The sequence below is a fragment of the Oncorhynchus tshawytscha genome, unplaced genomic scaffold (assembly GCF_018296145.1).
Source record: "Oncorhynchus tshawytscha isolate Ot180627B unplaced genomic scaffold, Otsh_v2.0 Un_contig_1188_pilon_pilon, whole genome shotgun sequence".
Lineage (NCBI taxonomy): Eukaryota > Metazoa > Chordata > Actinopteri > Salmoniformes > Salmonidae > Oncorhynchus > Oncorhynchus tshawytscha.
In genome coordinates, this window is record NW_024608424.1 from 35,021 (window position 1) to 62,316 (window position 27,296).

Here is a 27,296-nt window from a genome sequence, read left to right on the forward strand (position 1 = left end):
AAACGTTGTTTAGAATCAATCCTCAAGGTGTTTTTCACATATCTATCGACGATAAATCATTCGTGGCAGTTTGGTTTCTCTTCTGAAGAAAATGGAACGCGCATGGACCTGGAGATTAAGCAATAATTTCGACGGAGGACACCGGGCGGACACCTGGTAAATGTAGTCTCTTATGGTCAATCTTCCAATGATATGCCTACAAATACGTCACAATGCTGCAGACACCTTGGGGAAACGACAGAAAGTGCAGGCTCATTCCTGGCGCATTCACAGCCATATAAGGAGACATTGGAACACAGGGCATTCAAACTCTGGACCATTTCCTGTATGAAATTTCATCTTGGTTTCGCCTGTAGCATTAGTTCTGGGGCACTCACAGATAATATCTTTGCAGTTTTGGAAACGTCAGAGTTTTTTCTTTCCAAAGCTGTCAATTACATGCATAGTCAAGCATCTTTTCGTGACAAAATATCTTGTTTAAAACGGGAATGTTTTTTATCCAAAAATTAAAAGAGCGCCCCCTATCTTGAAGAAGTTAAAATTTTACTTAACTAGTTTTTTGGGGAATCTGTACTTTACTTTAGTATTTATATATTTACAACTGTTACTTTTACTTCACTACATTCCTAAAGAAAATACATTTTCCCTGACACGCAAAAGTACTCGTTGCATTTTGAATGCTTAGCTGTACAGAAAATGGTTCGATTCACACACTTATCAAGATAACATCCCTGGTCCTCCCTACTTCCTCTAATCTGGCAGACTCAGTAAACACAAATGTTTTTTTTGTCAATTATGTCTGAGTGTTGGAGTGTGCCCCTGCCTATCCGTAAATGTTTAAAAACAAGAAAATGGTGCTGTCTGGTTTGCTTAGTATAAGGACATTTTAATTATTCATACTTTTACTTTTAATACTTAAGTATATTTGAGCAATTACATTTATTTTGATACATAAGTATATTAGAAACCAATTACTTTTAGACTTTTACTCAAGTAGAATTTTACTGGGTGACTAACTTTTACTTGAGTCATTTTCTATTATGGTATCTTTACTTTACTTTTTTACTTTACTTTTTAGGTATGACAATTGGGTACTTTGTTCACCACTGGACTTACGTTTATTTTTGACCGGATAATTACTTGTGAATTAGGTTTGATGCACCCATTGCAAAGACTTGCATAAACAGCTCTTTGTCCTGTCTGTGCTGGTAGTGAACAGCAGCTGCCATTATAGCAGCAGCGAAAGACCAGAAGAAGTCATTCTCAGACACCCCCTCACGAGAGGCCTATTCAGATAAGGAATTCTTATCACTTTACAAGGTCCCTGTAACACCTAAAGATTTTGCAATAGTTTTATATGCCATTCCCTCAGGTGTTGCATTGTTATTCAGGAACGTGTCAAGACCTGGCCCTCAGAGCCTACCCTCCATTAACCCTGTTGACTCATCAGCAGGAAAGATGTGTTTATTTTTTGGTCCATTCAACAACAGAGCGATACGAACCTTGTTTCAGCAGGATGTTGTATCTATACATTATGTCATACCTTATTGGAATGGATTTATATTGATAATATCTGTTGGAAAAAAGTTTGGATGTTGCCACACACCTGTTAACAAAATTAAGTAAGTTTCCTTTTAAATTATTAATAAATATTATCCTGCTAACCACTATATGAAGAAGTTTAAGGAAAACATCAACTCAAATTGCTCCTTTTGTAATGACCACCCAGAAACAGTGTTGCATCTTTTTTTGGCATTGTATTCATGTAAGAAAACTGTGGCAAGACATCAGTAGATTTATAATTGAACACATTTATGAAGATTTTACACTATTGTGGAGAGATGTACTGCTTGGATTCTTTACCTATGATAGAAATAAGCTGAAACCATTTTATGTAATTAATTTCATTATTCTTTTTGTCCAAATTTCATATTCACAAATGTAAATTTACAAACAAAACACCAAGTTGTATTACCTTACAAAAATAAATTGAACTGTACTTTAAGACAATTAAATACTCTACTAACAAAAAAGCTGTTAGAATAATGAGTGTATGTATGTCACTTATGGTCCTTGTGTAATGTGATATTGTACCCCCCAGCCCAATTGTCCTTTGTATATTATTTATATAAACTTGATTTCCCATATGTACTTCCTGTATTGATTTGTTGTTAATAAAAAAAAACTTTTTTAAAGGCCTATTCAGATACTCCCTCTTTGCCCATGTATTCCAAGTTACTGCCAGGCAAGGGTAGACGATAACAAACTACAGGATTCTTAGCGAGAGGGGGTGTTGAACGTTTTCTTGACTTTACTCGACTTTTATAGATCACGTAAAATGTTATCCAGGAACTTTCTGAAGAAATATTAGGCTTCATGAGACGTTTATTTGTTTGAACTTAATTCCGTTTTGAAATGAAAATAGATGTTTGATTGCTCTGGTCTAGGGGCGCATCAGTTGCAGCCTTGAGAATCGAATTTTCTCTCCGCAACTCCCTAGTCATTATCTCTACACTACAACAAAGTAGTCTACTGTACTGTAGCCAACAATATTTCATTCCATACAAAGAAATAATAGCTTCCACAATGGATCGGGTAAGTCTGGCTTTAACAGTATAAGTGCTGTGTTGTACAAAATGTCTCGGCCTAGTTTTCATCGTCTTTGATCCTCTACTTCCTGTGTTCGGTTTAAACGGCTCAACAACAACAACAAAAACATCACGGTACAACTTGTTGGAATTTTTTTTCTTCGTCAAAGAAGCCTACTACTATATCATGTTTAGGAATCTGTGACTATGAACTAATTATCTCTCCTTCCTCCCAAAGTGTTCACATTCCTTTTGAACACATTATCCATAATTTGACCAGATACTCAAGTGTCCGTTCTAACAAAGAAAATAAATGTTTTCTTAAATGGAAGGCAATCGGTAAAGAGACAAGATCAGGTGGGAACATAATAGCCAATGAGAGGGTAGACATGCGTGTTTCCACAGCCACAGACGTCTATATCGCATTTTCATTTATTTAAGGTTAGGCATAAAGTTAGAATTGTTGTTAAGGTTAGGGTTAAAATCACATTTTAATAAGATACATTTTAGAAATGTGCGTGGTTTATGGCTTTGTTTGTGGTAACTAGTAACGTCCAGGCACTACTACCATATTATTTTTTTATTTAACCAGGTAGGCCAGTTGAGAACAAGTTGTCATTTACAACTGCGACCTGGACAAGATAAAGCAAAGCAGTGCGACAAAAACAACACAGAGTTACACGTGGGATAAACAAAGTACAGTAAATACCACAATAGAAAATCTGTATACAGTGTAGATGAAGTAAGGAGGTAAGGCAATAAATAGGCCATAGTGGCGAAGTCATTTCAATTTAGCAATTAACACTGGAGTGATATATGTGCAGTTGAGGATGTGCAATTATAAATACTGGAATAAATACTGGTGTGCAAAAGAGCAGAAAAAAAACAAATATGGGGATGAAGTAGGTATTTGGTTGGATGGGCTATTTACAGATTGGCTGTGTACAGCTGCAGCGATCGGTAAGCTGCTCTGACAGCAAATGCTTGAAGTTGGTGAGGGGGATATAAGTCTTCAACTTCAGTGATTTTTGCAATTCGTTCCAGTCATTGGCAGCAGAGAACTGGAAGGAAAGCCGGCCAAAGCAGGTGCTGGCTTTGGGGATTACCAGTGAAATATACCTGCTGGAGTGCATGCTACAGGTGGGTGCTGCTATGGTGACCAGTGATCTGAGATAAGGCAGATCTTTACCTAGCAAAGACTTGTAGATGACCTGGAGCCAGTGGGTTTGGCGATGAATATGTAGCAAGGACCAGCCAACGAGAGCATACAGGTTGCAATGGTGGGTAGTATATGGGGCTTTGATGACAAAACAGACTTCATCCAATTTGCTGAGTAGAGTGTTGGAGGCTATGTTGTAAATGACATCGCCAAAGTCAAGGATCGGCAGGATAGTCAGTTTTACGAGGGTATGTTTGGTAGCATGAGTGTAGGAGGCTTTGTTGCGAAATAGGAAGCCGATTCTAGATTTAACTTTGGATTGGAGATGCTTAATGTGAGTCTGGAAGGAGAGTTTACAGTCTAGCCAGACACCTAGAATATGTGGACAACTTTAAATACCTAAGTCAAAACCGTCCAGAGTAGTGATGCTAGGCGGGCGGGCGGGTGCGGGCAGCGATCGGTTGAAGAGCATGCATTTAGCTTTACTAGCGTTTAAGAGCAGTTGGACAGTAGCTGCAGGGGGTGCGGAGCTGTTGGCTAGGGTTGGGGTAGCCAGGTGGAAAGCGTGGCCAGCCGTAAAGAAATGCTTCTTGGATTTATCGGTGGTGACAGTGTTTCCTAGCCTCAGTGCAGTGGGCAGCTGAGAGGAGGTGCTCTTACTCTCCATGGACTACAGTGTCCCAAAACGTTTTGGAGTTTGTGCTGCAGGATGCAAATTTCTGTTTGAAAAAGCTAGCCTTTCCTTTCCTAACTGACGGTGTATATGTAACAGTATAACTTTAGACCGTCCCCTCGCTCATACCCGGGCGCGAACCAGGGACCCTCTGCACACATCAACAACAGTCACCCACGAAGCATCGTTACCCATCGCTCCACAAAAGCCGCGGCCCTTGCAGAGCAAGGGGAACTACTACTTCAAGGTCTCAGAGCCAGTGACGTCACCGATTGAAACGCTATTTAGTGCGCACCATCGCTAACTAGCTAGCTATTTCACATCCGTTACATATATTGGTTCCTGACTTCCCTGAAAAGTGTCCTACTTTTACAAATACACTCCTAACTACCTAATCTTTATGAAATGTATATTCGATCAAATAAGGCAGAAGCCAGATTTTGGGCCCAGTTATCCCTCTCGCTTCACCTCTTCCTTGCTGTTTGAAGGGAAATGACTGGTATGAGATATATGGTGGAAACTAGCCCATTCCTCCACCAATCTAATGCTCTTAGATTTGTGGGTTGTAGTGAACAATTGAACATTAAAGGAAAAAGGAGATATTCAAAGTATGCACCCAATAAAATATTTGGTTTAATATTAATCTATGTTGAATACTTCTTGCGGCCAACAGGACAAATCTAGCCCGTCCCCCTCCACCCTCCCAGAGTCCCCGGGTCAATCGCCTCCCTGTACTTTACTGCTGGGTCTGGTCGACTGCAGGAAAACACCGGGGCAGAGTGGAACTGAGAGAGGAGAAGAGGAACATGGAGATGTGATTTCATTAAGTAAGAACCATGGTGTGTGGATGAGACTACAGTCTGCTTCTGTAACAAATAATTGATGAGTTATATATTGATGAAAATATCTGGTTGTTCCACCCAATTTTAAGAAGTGTAACTTGGTAAAACAAATAGTTTGATTTCACATCATTTTAACATTGTCATGTTATAAAGAGCACGTGTTCAACTTAATAAAATACATGTTTTGCCATCTCAAGAGGCTTAATGAAATATAAATACTATAGTAAGAGCCAATGTGCCAAATAAAGTAACAGGGCTGACCATAACAGGGGACTACTGAAAACAACAAAAACCCTACATTGGTAAAATAGTCCTTTAAATCAGCCATGAATCTGCTTGAGACGGGGGGAATGGAAGCTAGTATTGTGCAACAGGAAGTAGTAATTGAATGCAGTCTTCACATAAAAAGTTATTGTTAAAACATCTCTATCATGTCTGTGTCTGGATAGAAGGGTTGAGATGCTCAGTTTCCCACCACAAAATAGCAGTAAATTGATAAAAAGGGTAGAACCAGCTCACCTGCTTTTACTCTGATTTGACTATTAGATGTTCAGTGTTTCTTTTGAAAACCTATTTTTTTTAAAGAATAGTTTCACCATATTAAAACAAGAGTTCAGTTCATGTAACAGGGTAGACCTTAAAATGAGGGACAGACGTAAATGAAAAATGCAGAAATGTCACTTTAGCAACTGTTTATTCATATTAAAAATCATATTAATTGAATTGTCCATGTGTTCTGTATGTGTTCTGCACTTTATTTCATATAACAGAGATTTAAAATTGAATATTGGTGCACAATTATTACTGGAAAATATCTAAGGAATGCAAAAAGCATTCATTTCATGTAACGCCCCATATGTTTATGGACCCATATTTGCAAAACCTAACTATTCAATGTCTTTGTTTCACAGGGGACATCCCTAATCGTTGCTCTCTCAGTGGGAGGGGCTTATCATCTGGGGAGCCTCAACATCATGATGCTGACAAGAAAGAGAAGAGTCTCTCCAGATCAGAACACCTCAAGAAACACCAGCATAGAGGTATAGGGAAGAAACCTCACTACAGCTGCTCTGACTGTGGGACGAGTTTTGCTAAACAGAAGGATTTGATAATTCACAAACGGATTCACACTGGAGAGAAACCGTACCACTGCTCTCAGTTTGGGAAAAGTTTCGCTGCATCTAAAACCTTAAAAACTCATCAGAGAATTCATATAGGGGAAAGGCCTAACCCATGCTTTGGTTGTGGGAAATGCTTCAATCAGTCAGGAGACCTGACTACACACCAGCTCGTACACAAAGGAGAGAAATCTTATAGCTGTGATCAGTGTGGGAAGAGCTTCAATAAATCAGGAGCCCTGACTAGACATCAACGCATACACACAGGAGAGAAGCCTTATAGCTGTGATCAGTGTGGGAAGAGCTTCAATCAATTAGTACATCTGACCACACACCAACACATACACACAGGAGAGAAGCCTTATAGCTGTGATCAATGTGAGAAAAGCTTCAGTAATTCAGGCGCCATGACTAGACACCAACGCATACACAGAGGAGTGAAGCCTTATAGCTGTGATCAGTGTGGGAAGAATTTCTGGACCTCAGGACACCTGACTACACACCAGCGAATACACACAGGAGAGAAGCCTTATAGCTGTGATCAGTGTGGGAAGAATTTCTATACGTCAGGACACCTAACTACACACCAACGCATACACACAGGGGAGAAGCCTTATAGCTGTGATCAGTGTGGGAAGACCTTCAATCATTCAGGATCCCTGATTATACACCAACGCATACACACAGGAGAGAAGCCTTATAGCTGTGATCAGTGTGGGAAGAGTTTCAATCATTCAGGAGCGCTGACCACACACCAACGCATACACACAGGAGAGAAGCCTTATAGCTGTGATCAGTGTGGGAAGAGCTTCAATTATTCAGGAAACTTGACTGCACACCAACGCATACACACAGGAGAGAAACCTTATAGCTGTGATCAGTGTGGGAAGAGCTTCAGTCGATCAGGAGACCTGATTACACACCAACGCATACACACAGGAGAGAAGCCTTATAGTTGTGATCAGTGTGGGAAGAGCTTCAATCGATCAGGACCCCTGACTATACACCAACGCATACACACAGGAGAGAAGCCTTATAGCTGTGATCAGTGTGGGAAGAGTTTTGTTCGAGATTCCAATCTGATTGCACACCAACGAGTACACACAGGAGAGAAGCCTTATAGCTGTGATCAGTGTGGGAAGAGCTTCAATAAATCATTAGAACTGACTAGACACCAACGCATACACACAGGAGAGAAACCTTATAGCTGTGAGCATTGTGGGAAGAGCTTCAATCAATCAGGAAACTTGACTAAACACCAACGCATACACACCGGAGAGAAGCCTTATAGCTGTGATCAGTGTGGGAAGAGTTTTGCTCTAGATTTCACCCTGACTACACACCAGCGAATACACACTGGAGAGAAACCTTACTCCTGTCTATGTGGAAAGAGCTTTGCTCATTCAGGGTCACTGAAAAAACACAATGCAGCACAAACATGTTTTCTTTCATCTCCTTCCTCTCCGGCACTGGTTCCAGATCCCTAAATACAGTTTAAATAGAAAACATCTTGTAAAGAGTTATTATCTCCCATTCTCTAAATCTGATTACCATGGTAACCTGTGTTGCTAATATGCAGCTCTGGATCCATATGTATCAAGCGTCTTGGAGTAGGAGTCCTGTGTGTGTGGTGGGGTGTTCAGAGCTGTATGTTATTTCATTAACTCCTGTTATCCATTAAATAATGTAGGATAATGCTTCAACAATGGTAGGTGTATATTCATGTGTGGGGGAAATGTTGTCTGAAGACAGAGTCTTGAATTGTACATCTTTCCTCATACAATCATTGGTTCCTGTAGGTGCTGGGTAGAGATAGGAGGGGAGACGGTCATAACCCCCTCAGACCTTTTGGCAGAAGGCCCAGAATATGTTCTATATGTTAAGATCGGAGACGGTTCCAGTCACATGCAGGATCCAAACGTTAATGATGAATTAATTATGAATAATGTAAATCATGCAAATATAACTTGTCTGTGTAAGCAGTATTTTAGAGAACTAAAGACTACCCTGAAAGAGCTCCAGATCGATGTGTACTCTGGTGCTTTAAGTTTGTTGGAACCTCTCCAGCTGGCTGATAATAAATAATTATTTATTTAAGTTTCACTGAGTCCCAGTTAGTAATTTTCAGAACACATGTCTTCAATACAAAAATACATTAAATCTATTGTCTTATGTGAAGGAGATGTTGCACTGCATGAGGCAAATGGTGGTCACACCAGATACTGACTACCTTTTTTTTAAGGTATCTGTGACCAACAGATCTGTATTCCCAGTCATGTGAAATCTATAGATTAGGTCCTAATTCATTAATTTAAATTGACTGATTTCTTTATATGAACTTTAACTCAGTGAAATCGTTCAAATTGTTGCATGTTGCGTTAATATTTTTGTTGAGTGCAATAACAATTGAAGAAACTAACGGAAGATATAATTTCTGCCTCCCAGGTTGCAGTTCCAATGGCTTCCACTAGATGTCACTAGATGTCAACAGTTTTTATACAAGGCTTTAGGCTTGTTGTTTTTTTAAATGAAGAAGTATTTGTAGTCTTTCCAAGGTCAGCGCCAATGCAAATATCTCTTCAAACATCAGAAAATTTCTTTCAAAACTGCATTGTCAGCAGAAGAGCCTTCTTCGTTCTTTTACTTTCCTATTGGACATAGTAATCTCAGTCTGAAATATTATCGTTTTTATTTTTAGATTAGACATTCTGAGGATTAATAAAAAACATTGTTTGACTTATTTGGATGAACTTTGCTGGTAACCTTTTGGAATCCTTTGTATGTATGTTGAAGGAGTGGATTATTGAATTCAATGGAGCCAACTAAAACAGCGTTTCTAGGATATAAAGAAGGACTTTATCGAACAAAACGACCATTCATTGTGTAGCTGGGACCCTTGGGATTTCAAACAGAGGATCTTCAAATGTAAGTGATTCATTTTATCTTTATTTGTTATTTTGTGATGCCTGTGATGGTTTGGGAAATATGGAAAACATGCTAATGTGAGGCGCTGTCCTCAGCCAATCGAATACTATGCAGTTCGATTACCAAGATTCTAAGCTTTTGAACCATGTAAGACACTTGTATTTTCATGAATTTTTAATATTACGATTTTATATTTTGAAATTGGCGCTCTGCAATTTCACCGGATGTTGTCGAATTTGATCCCGCTAGCGGGATCCGTGTGCTTAGGAGGTTTTAAAACCTCTTAAGGAGGCTGCGAATTTTCGCAGCTTTTTGTTAAAAATCGCGCAACATTTCAGCGTCCTGCTACTCATGCCAGGAATATAGTATATGCATATGATAAGTGTGTGTGTATAGAAAACACTCTGACGTCTCTAAATCTGGTTAAATCGTGTCTGTGGCTATAACAGAACGTGTTTAGGAGTCAACATCCTTCGAAAAACTGGTCACCAAAAACACAAAAATAATATCCATCCGCCAGTCAATGTATTGTCTAAGGCTGAAGAAAATACATGGCAATCCCCTGTAAACGCCTACAGCTTCCACACGATGTCGCCAGTGCTGTCATTTAGGGGCGGCTTTATCCTTGGTTTGGTAACGTGATGCATTTCCTTTCTTTGGGCTCACCACAGGATGTTTTGAATGTGAAAACATGGACGATGATTTCAAGACTTGCTGCTATCGAATACAGATCGCCCCGTGATCAATTTAATAGATTATTAACGTTTATTAATACCTAAAGTTGGTTTAGAAAAGTAATTTGAAGTGATTTGTAAAAGTATATAGGCAACTTTTGTCATTTTAAAAAGTGACGTTGCGTCTTGTAAAGGGGCATTTTTCTGGATCAGACCGGTCTTCAGCAAATCACATTTTGGGTATACAATGACGGATTTAATCGGGAAAAAGACCCAATTGTGATGTTTATGTGACATATAGGAGTGCCAAGAAAGAAGCTCGTCAAAGGTAATGAATGTTTTATATTTTATTTCTGCGTTTTGGGTAGCGCCGGCTACCGCAAAATCTGTTGTTTTGTTGACGGTCTGGTATTCTGGGGGGTGTATGCTATCAGATAATAGCTTCTCATGCTTTCGCCGAAAAGCATTTTACAAATCTGACTCGGTGGCTAGATTCACAACGAGTGTAGCTTTAATTCAGTACCTTGTATGTGTGTTTTAATGAAAGTTTGAGTTTTATCGAAAACTTTCGGTGGCGCTCTAAAATATCCGCTGATTTGATCCCGCCACAGGGACATCCTCCCTAACAAGTTTTAAACAAGAGAAATGTAATGAGGTGCCTAAAATCCTGACCTCAGTGCCAGAGTATGCACGTTCGTGCTGAGTACCTTGGGACTAAAGAGAAAGACTGCACCCTGAGAATCACAGACCTGAGAGAGATTCAGCTGAGTACATGTTCAGATTTAAAACACAGAATGCAGAATGGGGTACAGCTTCCATGGAACAACTGACTGTCACAGGTAATATACTGTTGAAGTCAGAAGTTTACATACACTTAGGTTGGAGTGATTAAAACAAATTTTTAAACCACTCCACAAATCTACTTTGTGCATGACACAAGTAATTTTTCCAACAATTGTTTACAGACAGATTATTTACTTATAACTTACTGTATCACAATTCCAGTGGTTCAGAAGTTTACATACACTAAGTTGACTGTGCCTTTAAGCTTGGAAAATTCCATAAAATTATGTCATGGCTTTAGAAGGTTCTGATAGGCTAATTGACATAATTTGAGTCAATTGAAGGTGTACCTGTGGACCAAGGCCTACCATCAAACTCAGTGCCTCTTCGCTTGACATCATGGGAAATCAAAATAAATCAGCCCAAAATAAATTGTAGCCCTCCACAAGTCTGGTTCATCCTTGCGAGTAATTTCCAAATGCCTGAAGGTACCACATTCATCTGTACAAACAATAGTACGCAAGTATAAACACCATGGGACCACGCAGCCATCATACCGCTCAGGAAGGAGACGCGTTATGTCTCCTAGAGATGAATGTTCTTTGGTGCGAAAAGTGCAAATCAATCCCAGAACAACAGCAAAGGACCTTGTGAAGATGCTGGAGGAAACAGGTCCAAAAGTATCTATATCCACAGTAAAACGAGTCCTATATCGACATAACCTGAAAGGCCACTCAGCAAGGAAGAAGTCACTGCTCCAAAACCGCCATAAAAAAACAGACTACGGTTCAAAACTGCACATGGGAACAAATATCGTACTTTTTGGAGAAATATCCTCTGGTCTGATGAAACAAAAATAGAACTGTTTGGCCATAATGACCATCGTTATGTTTGGAGGAAAAAGTGGGAGGCTTGCAAGCCGAAGAACACCATCCCAACCGTGAAGCACGGGGGTGGCAGCATCATGTTGTGGGGGTGCTTTGCTGCAGGAGGGACTGGTGCACTTCACAAAATGGATGGCATCTTGAGGAAAGAAAATTATGTGGATATATTGAAGCAACATCTCAGGACATCAGTTAGGAAGTTAAAGCTTTGTTTGCAAATGGGTGTTCTAAAATGACAATGACCCAAGCATACTTCCATACGGACCTCTGACAGTCTCTATGGGTGTGCCACAGGGTTCAATTCTCGGGCCGACTCTCTTTTCTGTATATATCAATGATGTTGCTCTTGCTGCTGGTGATTCTCTGATCCACCTCTACACAGACGACACCATTCTGTATACTTCTGGCCCCTCATTGGAAGTGTTAACTAACCTCCAGACGAGCTTCAATGCCATATACAACTCTCCTTCCGTGGCCTCCAACTGCTCTTAAACGCAAGTAAAACTAAATGCATGCTATTCAATCGATCACTGCCCGCACCTGCTCGCCCGTCCAGCATCACTACTCTGGACGGCTCTGACTTAGAATACGTGGACAACCACAAATGCCTGGGTGTCTGGTTAGACTGTAAACTCTCCTTCCAGACTCACATTAAGCATCTCCAATCCAAAATTAAATCTAGAATCGGCTTCCTATATCGCAACAAAGCATCCTTTGCATCCTTTGCCAAACATACCCTCGTAAAACTGACCATCCTACCGATCCTCGACTTCGGTGATGTCATCTATAAAATTGCCTCCAACACTCTACTCAACAAATTGGATGCAGTCTATCACAGTGCCATCCGTTTTGTCACCAAAGCCCCATACACTACCCACCATTGCGACCTGTATGCTCTCGTTGGCTGGCCCTCGCTTCATACTCGTCACCAAACCCACTGGCTACAGGTTATCTACAAGTCTCTGCTAGGTAAAGCCCCGCCTTATCTCAGCTCACTGGTCACCATAGCAGCATCCACTCGTAGCACGCGCTCCTGCAGGTATATCTCACTGGTCACCCCCAAAGCCAATTCCTCCTTTGGTCGTCTTTCCTTCCAGTTCTCTGCTGCCCATGACTGGAACAAATTGCAAAAATCTCTGAAGCTGGAGACTCACATCTCCCTCACTAGCTTTAAGCACCAGCTGTCAGAGCAGCTTACAGATCACTGCACCTGTACAGAGCCCATCAGTAAACAGCCCATCTACCTACCTCATCCCCATACTGGTATTTATTTATTTATTTTGCTCCTTTGCACCCCCAGTATCTCTTCCTGCACATTCATGTTCTGCCGATCTACCATTCCAGTGTTTAATTGCTATATTGTAATTACTTTGCCACCATGGCCTATTTATTTCCTTAACTTACCTCATTTGCACTCACTGTATATAGACTTTTTGTTTTCTTTTGGTCTACTGTATTATTGACTGTATGTTTTGTTTATTCCATGTGTAACTCTGTGTTGTTGTATGTGTCGAATTGCGCTTTATCTTGGCCTGATCGCAGTTGCAAATGAGAACTTGTTCTCAACTAGCCTACCTGGTTAAATAAAGGTGAAAAAAAATGTTGTGGCAAAATGGCTTAAGGACAACAAAGTCAAGGTATTAGAGTGGCCATCACAAAGTCCTGACCTCAATCCTATCGAACATTTGTGGGCAGAACTGAAAAAGCGTGTGCGAGCAAGGAGACCTACAAACCTGACTCAGTTACACCAGGTCTGTCAGGAGGAATGGGCCAAAATTCACCCAACTTATTGTGGGAAGCTTGTGGAAGGCTACCCAAAAAGTTTGACCCAAATTTAAAAAATGTAAAGGCAATGCTACCAAATACTAATTGAGTGTATGTAAACTTCTGACATACTGGGAATGTGATGAAAGAAAAGCTGAAATAAATAATTCTCTCTACTATTATTCTGACATTTCACATTCTTAAAATAAAGTGGTGATCCTAACTGACCTAAGACAGGGGATTTTTACTAGGATTAAATGTTATGAATTGTGAAAAACTGAGTTTAAATGTATTTGTCTAAGGTGTGTGTAAACTTCCAACTTCAACTGTAATCTTTATATGAAAACCACTCATTTAGAAGGTTAACATCACATGACATCTTTTCACAAATAGTTTCATGTTTAATCACATACGTTTCACAATGTATATATGTAAACCTGACAGCTGGGAAATGTACACATTAAGAGATATAGTTGTGTGTCAAACAACTTCGACAGGATTGTTCTTTAAATGTCCACGGACAATTCCCACATTCTCAAAAATAGAAATGGTTTAGTTCTCCCATTTTGGGGATTAGGAGTTTTGAACAAAGAGAAGCTCTTTGCTCTGGTAGACTCTCTCCCTCAATACTGCTGGGAGTTTCTACCAGGTATTTATGACAGTTGTAAAACCTGACGTGGGAGAGAGAGAGAGAGAGAGAGAAGGGGGGAGCAACAATCTACACCCAAAGGGCCACATCGTGACAGTGAGAGTCTCTACAGGAGAGAGGAGATCCTCATGGCCGTTTACAGCTCAGGAGTATCTGTCTGTATCCTTACTGCTGACTGGGTCTAGGTAGTTATTTTGGTATTTGGGTTAGTGAGACGTTGTCAGAAGACAGGTGGTGCTACAGGTCAGTGTTCTCTTCTTTTCCTCTGTGGAGGAAGACACCTTCACCTGCAGCTCTGAATGATTCTAATGAATTATTATAATTTGATATTATATATTACCTGTAGATATTCCCAGTAGATATTATATATTACCTGTAGATATTATATATTACCTGTGACAGTAAGTTGTTCCAGGGCACAGATACTCTGATGGGTGTAAGTCACGTTGAAAGAGTTCTGACCCAAAACACCTAAAACAGTAGGAGGCCCATTCATTTATTCAATTAGTTTCTTCTATAATTATTACACTGAACAATAGAAACACAACATGCAACAATTTGTTAGATTTTACTGAGTTACAGTTCGTATAAACAAATCAGTAAACTGTTCTAAATGAATTAGACCCTAATCTATGGATTTCACATGACTGGGATTACAGATATGCATCTGTTGGTCATAGATCCCTTAAAAAAAGGTAGTCAGTATCAGTGCCAGTCAGTGCCTCAGTATCAGTCAGTGCCTCATGCAGCGCGACACATCTCCTTCACATAATTTGTTTTTGTATTGAATACATGTCATGGAAATTACCACCAAAGCCTCAAAGTCAAACTGAAATGAATCATTCTTTATTATCAGCAATCTGGAGAGATTCCAACAAACTTAATGCACCATAGTACACGTCGGTCAGGAGCTCTTTCGGGGCAGTCCCGTTAGTTCTCTTATACACTGCTAACACAGACAAGTTATATTTGAATGATTTACATTATTCATCATTAACGTTTGGATCCTGCATGTGACTGGAACCATCTCCTATCTTAACTTATAGAACATATTCTGGGCATTCTGCCAAAAGGTCTGAGGGGGTCATGACCTTCTCCCCCTCATATCTCTACCCATCACCTACAGGAACCAATAATTGTATGAGACAAGATGTACAATTCAAGGCTCTCTCTTCAGACAACATTTCCATCACACATGAATATGCACCTACCATTTTTGAAACATTATTCTACATTATTTAATGGATAACAGGAGTTAATGAAATAAGATACAGCTCTGAACACCCCACCACACACAGGACTCCTACTTCAAGACGCTTGATACATATTGATCCAGAGCTGCATATCATGCTACACAGGTTACCATGGTAATCAGACTTAGTAAACTGTTAGAGAAGGGGAGATGGATGACTCTTCACAAGATGTTGTCTATTGAAACTGTATTTAGGGATCTGGAACCGGTGCCGGAGAGGAGGGAGATGAAAGAAAACATGTTTGTGGTTCCTGGTGTTTTATCAGTGACCCTGAACGAGCAAACCACTTTCCACAAAGACAGGAGTAAGATTTCTCTCCAGTGTGTATTCGCTGGTGTCTAGTCAGCTCTACTGATTGAATGAAGCTCTTCCCACACTGATCACAGCTATAAGGCTTCTCCCCTGTGTGTATGCGTTGGTGTGTGGTCAGGTGTCCTGACTGATTGAAGCTCTTCCCACACTGATTACAGCTATATGGCTTCTCTCCTGTGTGTAGGCGTTGGTGTGTAGTCAGGTCTCCGGATTGATTGAAGCTCTTCCCACACTGATCACAGCTATATGGCTTCTCTCCTGTGTGTATGCGTTTGTGTGTAGTCAGCGATCCTGAATGATTGAAGCTCTTCCCACACCGATCACAGCTATAAGGCTTCTCTCCTGTGTGTATGCGTTGGTGTTCAGTCAGGGATCCTGAATGATTGAAGCTTTTCCCACACTGATCACAGCTATAAGGCTTCTCTCCTGTGTGTATGCGTTGGTGTATAATCAGGGATCCTGAATGATTGAAGCTCTTCCCACACTGGTCACAGCTATAAGGCTTCTCTCCTGTGTGTATGCGTTGGTGTGTCGTCAGGGTGGAATCTCGAGCAAAGCTCTTCCCACACTGATCACAGCTATAAGGCTTATCTCCTCTGTGTGTTCGCTGGTGTGTAGTCAGAGTGAAATCTCGAGCAAAGCTCTTCCCACACTGATCACAGCTATAAGGCTTCTCTCCTGTGTGTATGCGTTGGTGTAAAGTCAGGTGTCCTGACTGATTGAAGCTCTTCCCACACTGATCACAGCTGTAAGGCTTCTCTCCTGTGTGTAGGCGTTTGTGTGTAGTCAGGTCTCCTGATCGAATGAAGCTCTTCCCACACTGATCACAGCTATAAGGCTTCTCTCCTGTGTGTATGCGTTGGTGTGTAGTCAGTTGTCCTGAATTATTGAAGCTCTTCCCACACTGATCACAGCGATAAGGCTTCTCTCCTGTGTGTATGCGTTGGTGTCTAGTCAGGTCTCCTGATCGACTGAAGCTCTTCCCACACCGATCACAGCTATAAGGCTTCTCTCCTGTGTGTATGCGTTCGTGTATAGTCAGGTGTCCTGATTTATTAAAGTTCTTCCCACACTGATCACAGCTATAAGGTTTCTCTCTTGAGTATACGTGTTTGTGTGTTGTCTGTGCTCCTGATTGATTGAGGTATTTCCCACAATCAAAGCAGGGGTACGGTATCTCCCCTGTATGAATTTTCTGATGAGAATTTAAGGTTTTAGAATCAGCTAAACTCTTCCCACACTGAGAGCAGTGGTACAGTTTCTCACCGTTGTGAATCCGCTCATGAATGATCAATTCCTTCTGTTTAGCAAAACTCTTCCCACAGTCAAAGCAGCAGTGGTGAGGTTTCTTCCCTAAAAGTCTTTGCTGGTGTTTCTTGAGGTGTTCTGATCTGGAGAGACTCTGCTCTTTCTTGTCAGCATCATGATGTTGAGGCTCCCCAGATGATAAGCCCCTCCCACTGAGAGAGCAACGATTAGGGATGTCCCCTGTGAAACAAAGACATTTAATCATTAAGTTCTGCAAATATGGGTCCATAAACAGATCGGTATTTCCATTAAATGAATGCCTTTTGCGTCCTTCTGATATTTTTCCAGTAATAATTGTGCACCAACATTCCATTTTAAATCTCTGTTATATTAAATAAAGTGTCATTTAATACAGAACACATGGATGGAGTATTTGATTAATTAGATTTTTTTATATGAATAAAGACTTGCTAAAGTGACACAATTCAGCATTTTGACAGGTCCCTCCATCAAAACTTTTAGTAAGATTTTAACCCACCTAATACAATAATTACTCGTAGGTTTACCATCATTGAGTACGGTTACAAGCACAGAATAATATGACTATTGTGAATAATCAATTAGTATAGGAGTTTGATTTAAACATTGACAAGCTTGGAAAGAAGAACAATTTCCCTAATAAACCTGTTTACATGGACACATCTGAAATCAGGCTGCCTGACGGGACTTTGATAAATGCAAAAAATAGGCGATCAAAATAAACTTTCTACAACAGCGAACATGTTATTTTAAGCATATTTGATTGAGTTCAGATTAATAAAGCTGCATACATTCAGTTTTTCCTGAACTCACTGCACTCGAGCAAAAGATGTTAGCTGGCGCTGCTTGTGTTAGCACATACACAGATTAAATACACCTCTATAACTCTGATTAAAGTGTTTACATGTCCTAATCATTCTAAAGAATTCTCAGAAAACCAGGTGTTTTTAAAGGCGTATGCTTACTTCTGTTATGACCTTACACCAATTAAGATCAGCAGAGTAAGATGTTTACATGACTAATGCCATAATCAGTTTAATAGGAAATGATTAGTGTGCATGTAAAGTCCTAGTTATTTGGTTACTTTGACAGTCATTTCTGAACATGATTTATTTCATGTGATTAGTGATTAATTTACATCTGTCCCTCATTTTAAGGTCAACCCTGTTACATGAACTGAACTCTCTTTTTAATATGGTTAAACTATTCTTTAAAGTTATTTTTTTGAGAATTATAGATTATTATTATTTTTTTTGCATAAGAAACATTGAACATCAAATAGTCAAATCAGCGTAAGAGCAGGTGAGCTGGTTCTACTCTATCAATTTACTGCTGTTTTGTGGTGGAAAACTGAACAAGTCAACCCTTTTACCCAGACATGCTAGAAACGTTTTAACAATAACTTTATTTCTGAAGACTGCATTCAATTGCTCTTCCCTGTTTTACAATACTAGATCCATTCCTCCTGTCACAAGCAGATTCATGGCCGATTTAAAGGCCTATTTTAGCCATGTAATCCAGCGGTTTTGTTGTTTTCAGTCGTCCCCTGTTAAATCAACCCGGTTACTTTATTTGGCACCTACTGTAGTATTTATTTCTATGTAACCTCTTGAGATGAGAAACTTGTTTTTTTATTTAGTTGAACACTTGCTCTTTATGACAGAATGTTAAAATTATGTGAAATCAAACGTTTTTTTTTTTTTTTTTTTTTTTACCAAGTTAAAATCGACCAGATATTTTAATCAATATATGCTTAAATCAATTATTTGTTACTGAAGCAGACTGTAGTCTCATCCACACACCATGGTTCTTACGTAATGAAATCACATCTCCATGTTCCTCTTCTCCTGTCTCAGTTCCACTCTGCCCCGGTGTTTTCCTGCAGTCGACCAGACCCAGCAGTAAAGTACAGGGAGACATTAGACCTGGGGACTCCAGGGGGGTGAAGTGGGGCGGGCTAGCTTTGTCCTGTTGGCCACAATAAGTATCCTATATTGATTAACATTAAACCAAATATTTTATTCCAAACCTCTGATTTTGGGTGCATCCCTAGGATATCTCCTTTTTCCTCAAATGCTGAATCGTTCACTACTTCCCACTAATCGAAGAGCATTGACTGGTGGAGGATTGCGCTAGTTTCCACCATATATCTCATACCAGTCATTTCCTTTCAAACAGCGATGAAGAGGTGAAGCGAGAGGGATAACTGGGCCCAAAATCTGTCTTCTGTTTTATTTGATCGAATATAAAATTCGTAACGATTAGGTTGTTAAGAGTGTATTGATAAAAATAGGACACTTTATATGGTAGTAGTGACTTGTCACTAGTTACCGCAAACAAAGCCATAAACCACGCCCATTTCTACCATTGTCCTTATTAACATGTGATTTTAACCCTAACCTTAACAACACTTCTAGCGTTATGCCTAATCCTACATAAATGTAAATGCTAAATAGAAGTTAGACTCTGTGGCAACACGCATGTCTGCCCTCTCGTTGGCTATAATGGTCCCACCTGATCTTGCCTTTTTCCGATTTCCTTCCATTTTTAAAGACATTTCTTTTCTTTGTTTGAGCGGCCACTCGAGTATCTGGTCAAATAATGGACAATGTGTTCGAAATCAGCGAAGGAATGTGAACACTTTGGGAGGAAGGAGAGATAATTAGGTCAGTCACAGATTCCTAAACATGATATAGTAGTAGTAGGCTACTTTGTTGAAGAAGAAAAAAAATTCCAACAAGTTTTTCCGTCATGTTTTTTTGTCCAGCCGTTTAAACCCAACACAGGAATGTGGAGGATCCAAGATGATGAAAACTAGGCCTAGACATTTTGTACAACACAGCAGGCATATAGACTTACCCGATCCATTGTGGAAGCTATTGTTTATTTGTATGACATGACATGTTGTAGGGTACAGTACAGTTGAACTACTTTGTTGTAGTGTTCAGATAATGACTAGGGAGTTGCTGAGAAAAAAATCGATTCTCAAGGCTGCGACTGATGCGCCCCTAGACCAGAGCAATCAAACATCTATTTAAATATCAAAACGTAAATAAGTTAGAACAAATCAACGTCTCATGTAGCCTAATATTACTTCAGAAAGTTCCTGGATAAAATTTGACGTGATCTATAAAAGTGAAGAAAACGTTCAACACCCTCTTTCCCTAAGAATCCTGTTGTCTGATATCGTCTACTTTTACCTGACAGCCACTTGGAACACATGCGCAAAGAGGGAGGATCTCAACAGGCTTCTCTCTCGCGAGGGAGTATCTGGTTCTCGAACAACATTGTCCTTGTCCGCCAATTAGTTCATATTAGTGGGAATCTATTTACACGGAGAGGAATTATGGAAAGATACAACTTTGAGGTAATTGTTCAAATATAAGTATGAATAATTAAAATGTTCTCATACTAAGCAAACCAGGCGGCACAATTTTCTTGTTTTTTCAAATGTACGGATAGCCGGATAGTCAGACAGCATTTACAAACAAATAATTTCTGTTTATTGAGTCTGCCAGACCAGAGTCAGTCGGGAGGACCAGGGATGTTCTCTTGATAAGTGTGCGCATTGAACCATTTTCGGTCCTGCTAAGAATTCAAAATGTAATTAGGACTTTTGGGCTTTAGGGAAAATTACATTATTTTCTTGTGGGATATAGTGAAGTGAAAGTTGTCAAATATATACATAGTAAAGTAAAGTACAGATACACCCAAAAACTACTAAAGTAGTACTTTAAAGTATTTTTACTTAAGTACTTTACACCCCTGCGTAAGTCTTTCTTCTAAACTAAACTACAGTCAAATATACTGTATTTATAACTAACTCCCTTCTGTCTATGTATATAACTTGTATACAATAAATAAACAATAACTATGCAATTTCAAAATAACAAACAAAGCTATATTGTAGCTATAAAGCAAACGTTAGCTAGCTAATGACAAGCGCATCTCTGCTGCCTGAATGCTTTCACGTTTCTCTCGTCTGGGTTTCTTGTTGTTAGCTAGCACATGGACAAGCAGTAGCCTACTGCAGTAGTAAGACTACACAAATTATCAACATTTTATTTTTACTCTGCACAAATAGAGAACAGTCAGCCCCCGAATGCTAGCTAACGAACGGTCTGTGTGCTGACCACAGGTTTAACTAACGTTAGTTGATTGTAACATTGACACTGTGTGCTGACTACAGGTTTGGACGTCACTCTACAGATGAACCCTCTATCCTGACACCTCTGGAGCAGTGCTGCAGGTATAACATGGTACATGATTAAAAATTAAGACATAAGTTGTGTTATCATGAATATATATACTCACCTAGAGGAGAGAACATGATAAATATAATTTATTCCTCTTCTTTCTCAACTTTCACTTCATTTCTCTCTCTCTCGCTCTCCTTCTCTAGGATCCGTCACTCTACCCTCCTGTGTCTGTCTGCGTCTCCTCTCCCTGCCCCAGTACAGTCTGATGTCATGAGGGACTCTCTTTTTCATGATCCTCTATTCCCGTGGCCCCTCTCCACCCTGGACCATCGCCTAGCAACCGTGCTCAGAACCTTTGAGCCGTTGCCAGGATCAACAGTGTAGCCTCCATGGACGAGGCGAGGATTATGTCACTCATTATAAGACCTTGGTTACACCTGTGACACATGCAGGGTAGTCTCTTAGAAAACAGGATTCCAAATGGGTTCTTCAGCTGTCCCCATAGGAGAACTCTTTTGGGTTCCAGTTGTGTTAAGGTAGGGATGGTATACAGAACATAGCTCTATTTGGTAAAAGACCAAGTCCATATTATGGCAAGAACAGCTCAAATAAGAGAGAAGAGAAACGACAGTCCATCATTACTTTAAGACATGAAGGTCAGTAAATCCGGAAAATGTCAAGAACTATGAAAGTTTCTGCAGGTGCAGTCGCAAAAACTATCAAGGGCTATGATGAAACTGGCTCACATCAGGACCCCCACAGGAAAGGAAGACCCAGAGTTACCTTTGCTGCAGAGGATAAGTTCATTAGAGTTAACTGCACCTCAGATTGCTGCCCAAATACATGCTTTGGAGAGTTCAACTAACAGACAAATCTTAACGTAAACAGTTCAGAGGAGACTGCGTGAATCAGGCCTTCATGGTCGAATTGCTACAAATAAACCACTACTAAAGGACACCAATAAGAAGAGGAGACTTGCTTGGGCCAAGAAACACGAGCAATGGACATTAGACCGTTGGAAATTTGTCCTTTGGTCTGAGGAGTCCACATTTGAGATGTTTGGTTCCAACCGCCGTGTCTTTGTGAGACACAGTTGGTGAACAGATGATCTCCCCATGTGTGCTTCCCAACATGAAGCATGGAGGAGGAGGTGTGGGGGTGCTTTCCTGGCGACACTGTCGGTAATTTATTTAGAATTCAAGGTACACTTAACCAGCATGGCTACCACAGCATTCTGCAGCGATACGCCATGCCATCTGGTTTGTGCTTAGTGGGACTATCATTTGTTTTTCAACAGGACAATGACCCAACACACCTCCAGGTTGTATCAGGGCTATTTGACCAATAAGAAGAGTGATGGAGTGCTGCATCAGATGACCGGGCCTCTACAATCATCCAACCTCAACCCAATTGAAATGGTTTGGGATGAGCTGGACCGCAGAGTGAAGGAAAATCAGCCAACAAGTGCTCAGCATATATAGGAATCCTTCAAAACTGTTGGCATTCTCTCCAGCTTCATGAGGAATGAATCACTCTGTCATTCCTCATGAAGCTGGTTGAGAGAATGCCAAGAGTGTGCAAAGCAGTCTTTAAGGCAAAGGGTGGCTACTTTGAAGAATCAAAAATATACTTTGTTTTGTTTAACACTTTTTTGCTCACTACATGATTCCATGTGTTATTTCATAGTTATGTATTCACTACTATTCCACAATGTAGAAAATAGTAAAAAATAAAGAAAAACCCTTGAATGAGTAGGTGTTCTAATACTTTTGACTGGTACTGTATATTTTGACACATTATTAAGATATTAACATGCATGATCTTTTTGATGCAGGGCAACTAATGATGTCACACATGTCACATAGGCCTACAGATCAGTGCCCCCTTTAATAGAGTACAGTCATTGCCAAAAGTTTTGAGAATTACACAAATATTAATTTTCACAAAGTCTGCTGCCTCAGTTTGTATGATGGCAATTTGCATATACTCCAGAATGTTATGAAGAGTGATCAGATGAATTGCAAAGTCCCTCTTTGCCATGCAAATGAACTGAATCCCCCAAAAACATTTCCACTGCATTTCAGCCCTGCCACAAACGGACCAGCTGACATGATGTCAGTGATTCTTTCGTTAACACAGGTGTGAGTGTTGACGAGGACAAGGCTGGAGATCACTGTCATGCTGATTGAGTTTGAATAACAGACTGGAAGCTTCAGGAGGGTGGTGCTTGGAACCATTGCCAGTAAGATTGTACCTAAATCAACCATTTATCGGATCACCAAGAACTTCAAGGAGAGCAGTTCAATTGTTGTGAAGAAGGCTTCAGGGCGCCCAAGAAAGTCCAGCAAGCACCAGGACCGTCTCCTAATGTTGATTCAGCTGCGGGGTCGGGGCACCACCAGCACAGAGCTTGCTCAGGAATGGCAGCAGGCAGGTGTGAGTGCATCTGCACGTACAGTGAGGTAAAGAAGTCCTTTTCTCTCCAGGAAAAACATCAGGGACAGACTGATATTCTGCAAAAAGTACAGGGATTGGACTGTTGAGGACTGGGGTAAAGTCCTTTTCTCTCCAGGAAAAACATCAGGGACAGACTGATATTCTGCCAAAGGTACAGGGATTGGACTGCTGAGGACTGGGGTAAAGTCCTTTTCTCTCCAGGAAAAACATCAGGGACAGACTGATATTCTGCCAAAGGTACAGGGATTGGACTGCTGAGGACTGGGGTAAAGTCCTTTTCTCTCCAGGAAAAACATCAGGGACAGACTGATATTCTGCCAAAGGTACAGGGATTGGACTGCTGAGGACTGGGGTAAAGTCCTTTTCTCTCCAGGAAAAACATCAGGACAGACTGATATTCTGCCAAAGGTACAGGGATTGGACTGCTGAGGACTGGGGTAAAGTCCTTTTCTCTCCAGGAAAAACATCAGGGACAGACTGATATTCTGCCAAAGGTACAGGGATTGGACTGCTGAGGACTGGGGTAAAGTCCTTTTCTCTCCAGGAAAAACATCAGGGACAGACTGATATTCTGCCAAAGGTACAGGGACTGGACTGCTGAGGACTGGGGTAAAGTCATTTTCTCTCCAGGAAAAACATCAGGGACAGACTGATATTCTGCTAAAGGTACAGGGACTGGACTGCTGAGGACTGGGGTAAAGTCCTTTTCTCTCCAGGAAAAACATCAGGGACAGACTGATATTCTGCATTAGGTACAGGGACTGCTGAGGACTGGGGACAAGTCATTTTCTCTGATGAATCCTCTTTCCGATTGTTTGGGGCATCCGGTATAAAGCTTGTCCTGAGAAGACAAGGTGAGCGCTACCATCAGTCCTGTGTCATGCCAACAGTAAAGCATCCTGAGACCATTCATGTGTGGGGTTGCTTCTCAGCCAAGGGAGTGGGCTCACTCACAATTTTGCCTAAGAACACAGCCATGAATAAAGAATGGTACCAACACATCCTCCGAGAGCAACTTCTCAGTGACGAACAATGCCTTTTCCAGCATGATGGAGCACCTTGTCATAAGGCAAAAGTGATAACTAAGTGGCTCGGGGAACAAAACGTCGATATTTTGGTTCCATGGCCAGGAAACTCCCCAGACCATAATCCCATTGAGAACTTGTGATCAATCCTCAAGAGGCGGATGGACAAACAAATACCCACAAATTCTGACAAACTCCAAGCATTGATTAGGCCCAGAAGTTAATTGACAGCATGCCAGGGCGGATTGCAGAGGTCTTGAAAAAGAAGGGTCAACACTGCAAATATTGACTCTTTGCATCAACCTCATGTAATTGTCAACATAAGCCTTTGACACTTATGAAATGCTTGTAGTTTTAGTTTTACTTCAGTTTTCCATATTAAACATCTGACAAAAATATCTAAAGACACTGAAGCAGCAAACTTTATGGAAATTCATATTTGTGTCATTCTCAAAACGTTTGGCCACGACTGTAGATGGTTAATATTATGTAGATTACACGTCATACTGCAACTAAGCACGGGAGGGGAGGGGCGGGTGGTCACTTATTGTAGCAAATGTGTCGCTCCTGTAAGACATGTTTCTCCATCAATTGTTTCAAACTTATTTTATTCTCATTATCATGACTATAGCATTGTTGTTTTGGAACTCAGGCGCACAAAATATCCTGGTCTCTTCTACGTAATTCAACTAAACATAATTCACCTCAACATAACAAAATAAATTACACCACACTACAGATGTCTATTTTACATTTGGATTTACATGCAAGCTTTCATTCTGCAGAACAAATCACCAATAAAAAGTCGAACGGTAGGGTATAAGTTATTATCAAGTGTAATTACAGAGTGAAGAGAGAGCGAGAGTTTTGATAGAATACCTTATTGGATGTGTGAAACAAAGTCTGAGGTCTGTGGTTGACACCATCCAGATGTACAGAGCCTAAAATGGTGATGAAGAGCTGTCTTCCTGTCATGTCTTCTCCTGACAACCAACATGTCAGTAAAGGGCTTTTCAACAAATCTATTAACTTCTTATGGAGCACTTATTATACAAGAGGCCTATGTTCCTTCTAGAAGCCAAGGGTTTAAGTCAGTCAAGCTATTCTACAAGAAGGAGCGTTGTAAAATATCCCTATTAAAATCCTACAATATAATTGGACCACAGTGCTCTCTACTGGCATCTCAACACAACAGCCGTCAACAGCTGACTCAAACCATAGAGGTAGGTAGAGGGATCACTTGGACCAAAGCCTATTTTAGCATGGATAGCAGCATTGAGGGTTTTCACCATTTTGAAGTAGTCGACTAGGTGGGACTTGATATGAGTTCAGGAAGGATAAAACAGTATATCCAGGTCAGCATGAAGGGTCTGCTAATGAATTATACTCCTGAGCAAACATTCCATGACTGCAGGTGGCAGGAAATCACCAACCTTGACTTTGCACCTGTTCAGACGATACAGACTCCAGCACAGATGACGGCAGTATGCACCTTTTTCATTTATTTTAAAAACTGCCAATACACACATAGAAGAACCCAACCTATTTCTGGGGTTGAGGCAGTTGGACGGTGGAATATAGAGGCACTTCCTGGTTTCTGTGGTGAATACTGATGCTGTGAACATCATCCTGATCATCTGTGTCTGCTGTCTGTGCTGCAGAAGGGGTCATGGCCATGCCTGAGCCGTTGACATAAATTGGACTAGCGTCTCGCTGATGGGGAAAGAAGACCGATAACATTACGGTTGAAAAATACAGTAACGCCACAGTCATTGGCATAGAAAGATGCCTGAGCAGAGCGCACACTTCCGTTTTTCAGCACACTTCCGTTTCTCAGCACACTTCCGTTTCTCAGCACACTTCCGTTTCTCAGCACACTTCCGTTTCTCAGCACACTTCCGTTTCTCAGCACACTTCCGTTTCTCAGCACACTTCCGTTTTTCAGCACACTTCCGTTTTTCAGCACACTTCCGTTTTTCAGCACACTTCCGTTTCTCAGCACACTTCCGTTTCTCAGCACACTTCCGTTTTTCCGTACACTACCGTTTTTCAAAATAAACGGTAGTTAGGTTGAAAATGCTTTATCCCTGAAAACCAGAAAAATCCACTTTCTGCCAAGCAGCTAAGGGTGATTCACACATACCGTTGTCAGTCAGCTGATTCCAACAGACTCACAAGTCCATTCTCTGCTGTGTCTCTTCTGTCAGAGGTGGATTTGGAGGCCTTCTCCCTGTTTTTGCGAATGATGGAAAGAATAAATAAATGAACAGATGATTGGATGAATTAATTAATAAATTAAAATCAAGTTTAATATTGAGATCAATGATTATAAAACAGAATATGAAAAGGGGTTAATTCCTCTCACTCACCTGAACCACATAAAGCCAGAGGATGAGAATCAGAACATACACTATGATTCCTACAGCTGCTTCCTTCAAAGACAATTGTTCCCCCACAGACAACACAGGAAAGTTGAGATTATTGTAGCCTTCTACTGTACAGGAGTTTCTGCCTGTATCCTCACTGCTGACTGGGTCGAGGATCAAACGTACCACCACAGCGACCGTGTCATTTTTTTTAAAGCATATTTAATTCTGAGTTTGGAGAAAAAAAGTTTGTTTGTGAAAACAATTTCTAAACTGTATACTTTTAGTTTTTCCTGAACTCAGTCAAAAGAAGTTAGCTGGCGCTGCTTGTGTTAGCA

The 27,296-nt window shown here is 40.6% G+C and overlaps 2 protein-coding genes and 1 long non-coding RNA gene across 5 annotated transcripts; 2 read left to right on the forward strand and 1 right to left on the reverse strand.

Annotated features, from left to right (window-relative positions):
- The first annotated feature begins 2,417 nt into the window (after positions 1–2,417).
- Positions 2,418–8,483, forward strand: LOC121838693 (zinc finger protein 883-like). 3 transcript variants are annotated; one of them, XM_042313131.1, is made up of 3 exons: positions 2,418–2,595; positions 5,094–5,259; positions 6,174–8,483. In XM_042313131.1, exons 1-3 carry the CDS (start codon positions 2,587–2,589, stop codon positions 7,865–7,867), a joined length of 1,869 nt encoding a protein of 622 aa, XP_042169065.1. In that variant the 5' UTR covers positions 2,418–2,586; the 3' UTR covers positions 7,868–8,483. The 3 variants fall into 3 exon arrangements, with proteins under 3 accessions (XP_042169065.1, XP_042169067.1, XP_042169066.1); XM_042313133.1 differs by having other exon boundaries at positions 2,419–2,595; positions 5,094–5,247; XM_042313132.1 differs by lacking the exon at positions 2,418–2,595 and adding an exon at positions 3,365–3,728.
- Positions 8,484–14,883: 6,400 nt separating this feature from the next.
- LOC112241397 (zinc finger protein 883) lies at positions 14,884–19,913 on the reverse strand. The gene is made up of 3 exons (XM_024409501.2): positions 19,771–19,913; positions 18,714–18,879; positions 14,884–17,112 (listed from the first exon to the last, which is right to left on the reverse strand). Exons 1-3 carry the CDS (start codon positions 19,777–19,779, stop codon positions 15,503–15,505), a joined length of 1,785 nt encoding a protein of 594 aa, XP_024265269.2. The 5' UTR covers positions 19,780–19,913; the 3' UTR covers positions 14,884–15,502.
- Positions 19,914–20,013: 100 nt separating this feature from the next.
- On the forward strand, positions 20,014–22,090 carry LOC112241399. Its single transcript, XR_002952276.2, has 3 exons — positions 20,014–20,278; positions 21,101–21,160; positions 21,314–22,090. It is a non-coding gene; the product is annotated as an uncharacterized LOC112241399 (long non-coding RNA).
- Positions 22,091–27,296: the final 5,206 nt, after the last annotated feature.

Excerpts from the sequence above, each read along its gene's own strand:
- LOC121838693 (XM_042313131.1), top strand. Across the intron at positions 5,260-6,173 it reads TTCATTAAGTAAGAACCATG|GGGACATCCCTAATCGTTGC; the intron begins GTGTGTGGATGA and ends TTTGTTTCACAG.
- LOC112241397 (XM_024409501.2), bottom strand. Across the intron at positions 17,113-18,713 it reads TTCATTACGTAAGAACCATG|GGGACATCCCTAATCGTTGC; the intron begins GTGTGTGGATGA and ends TTTGTTTCACAG.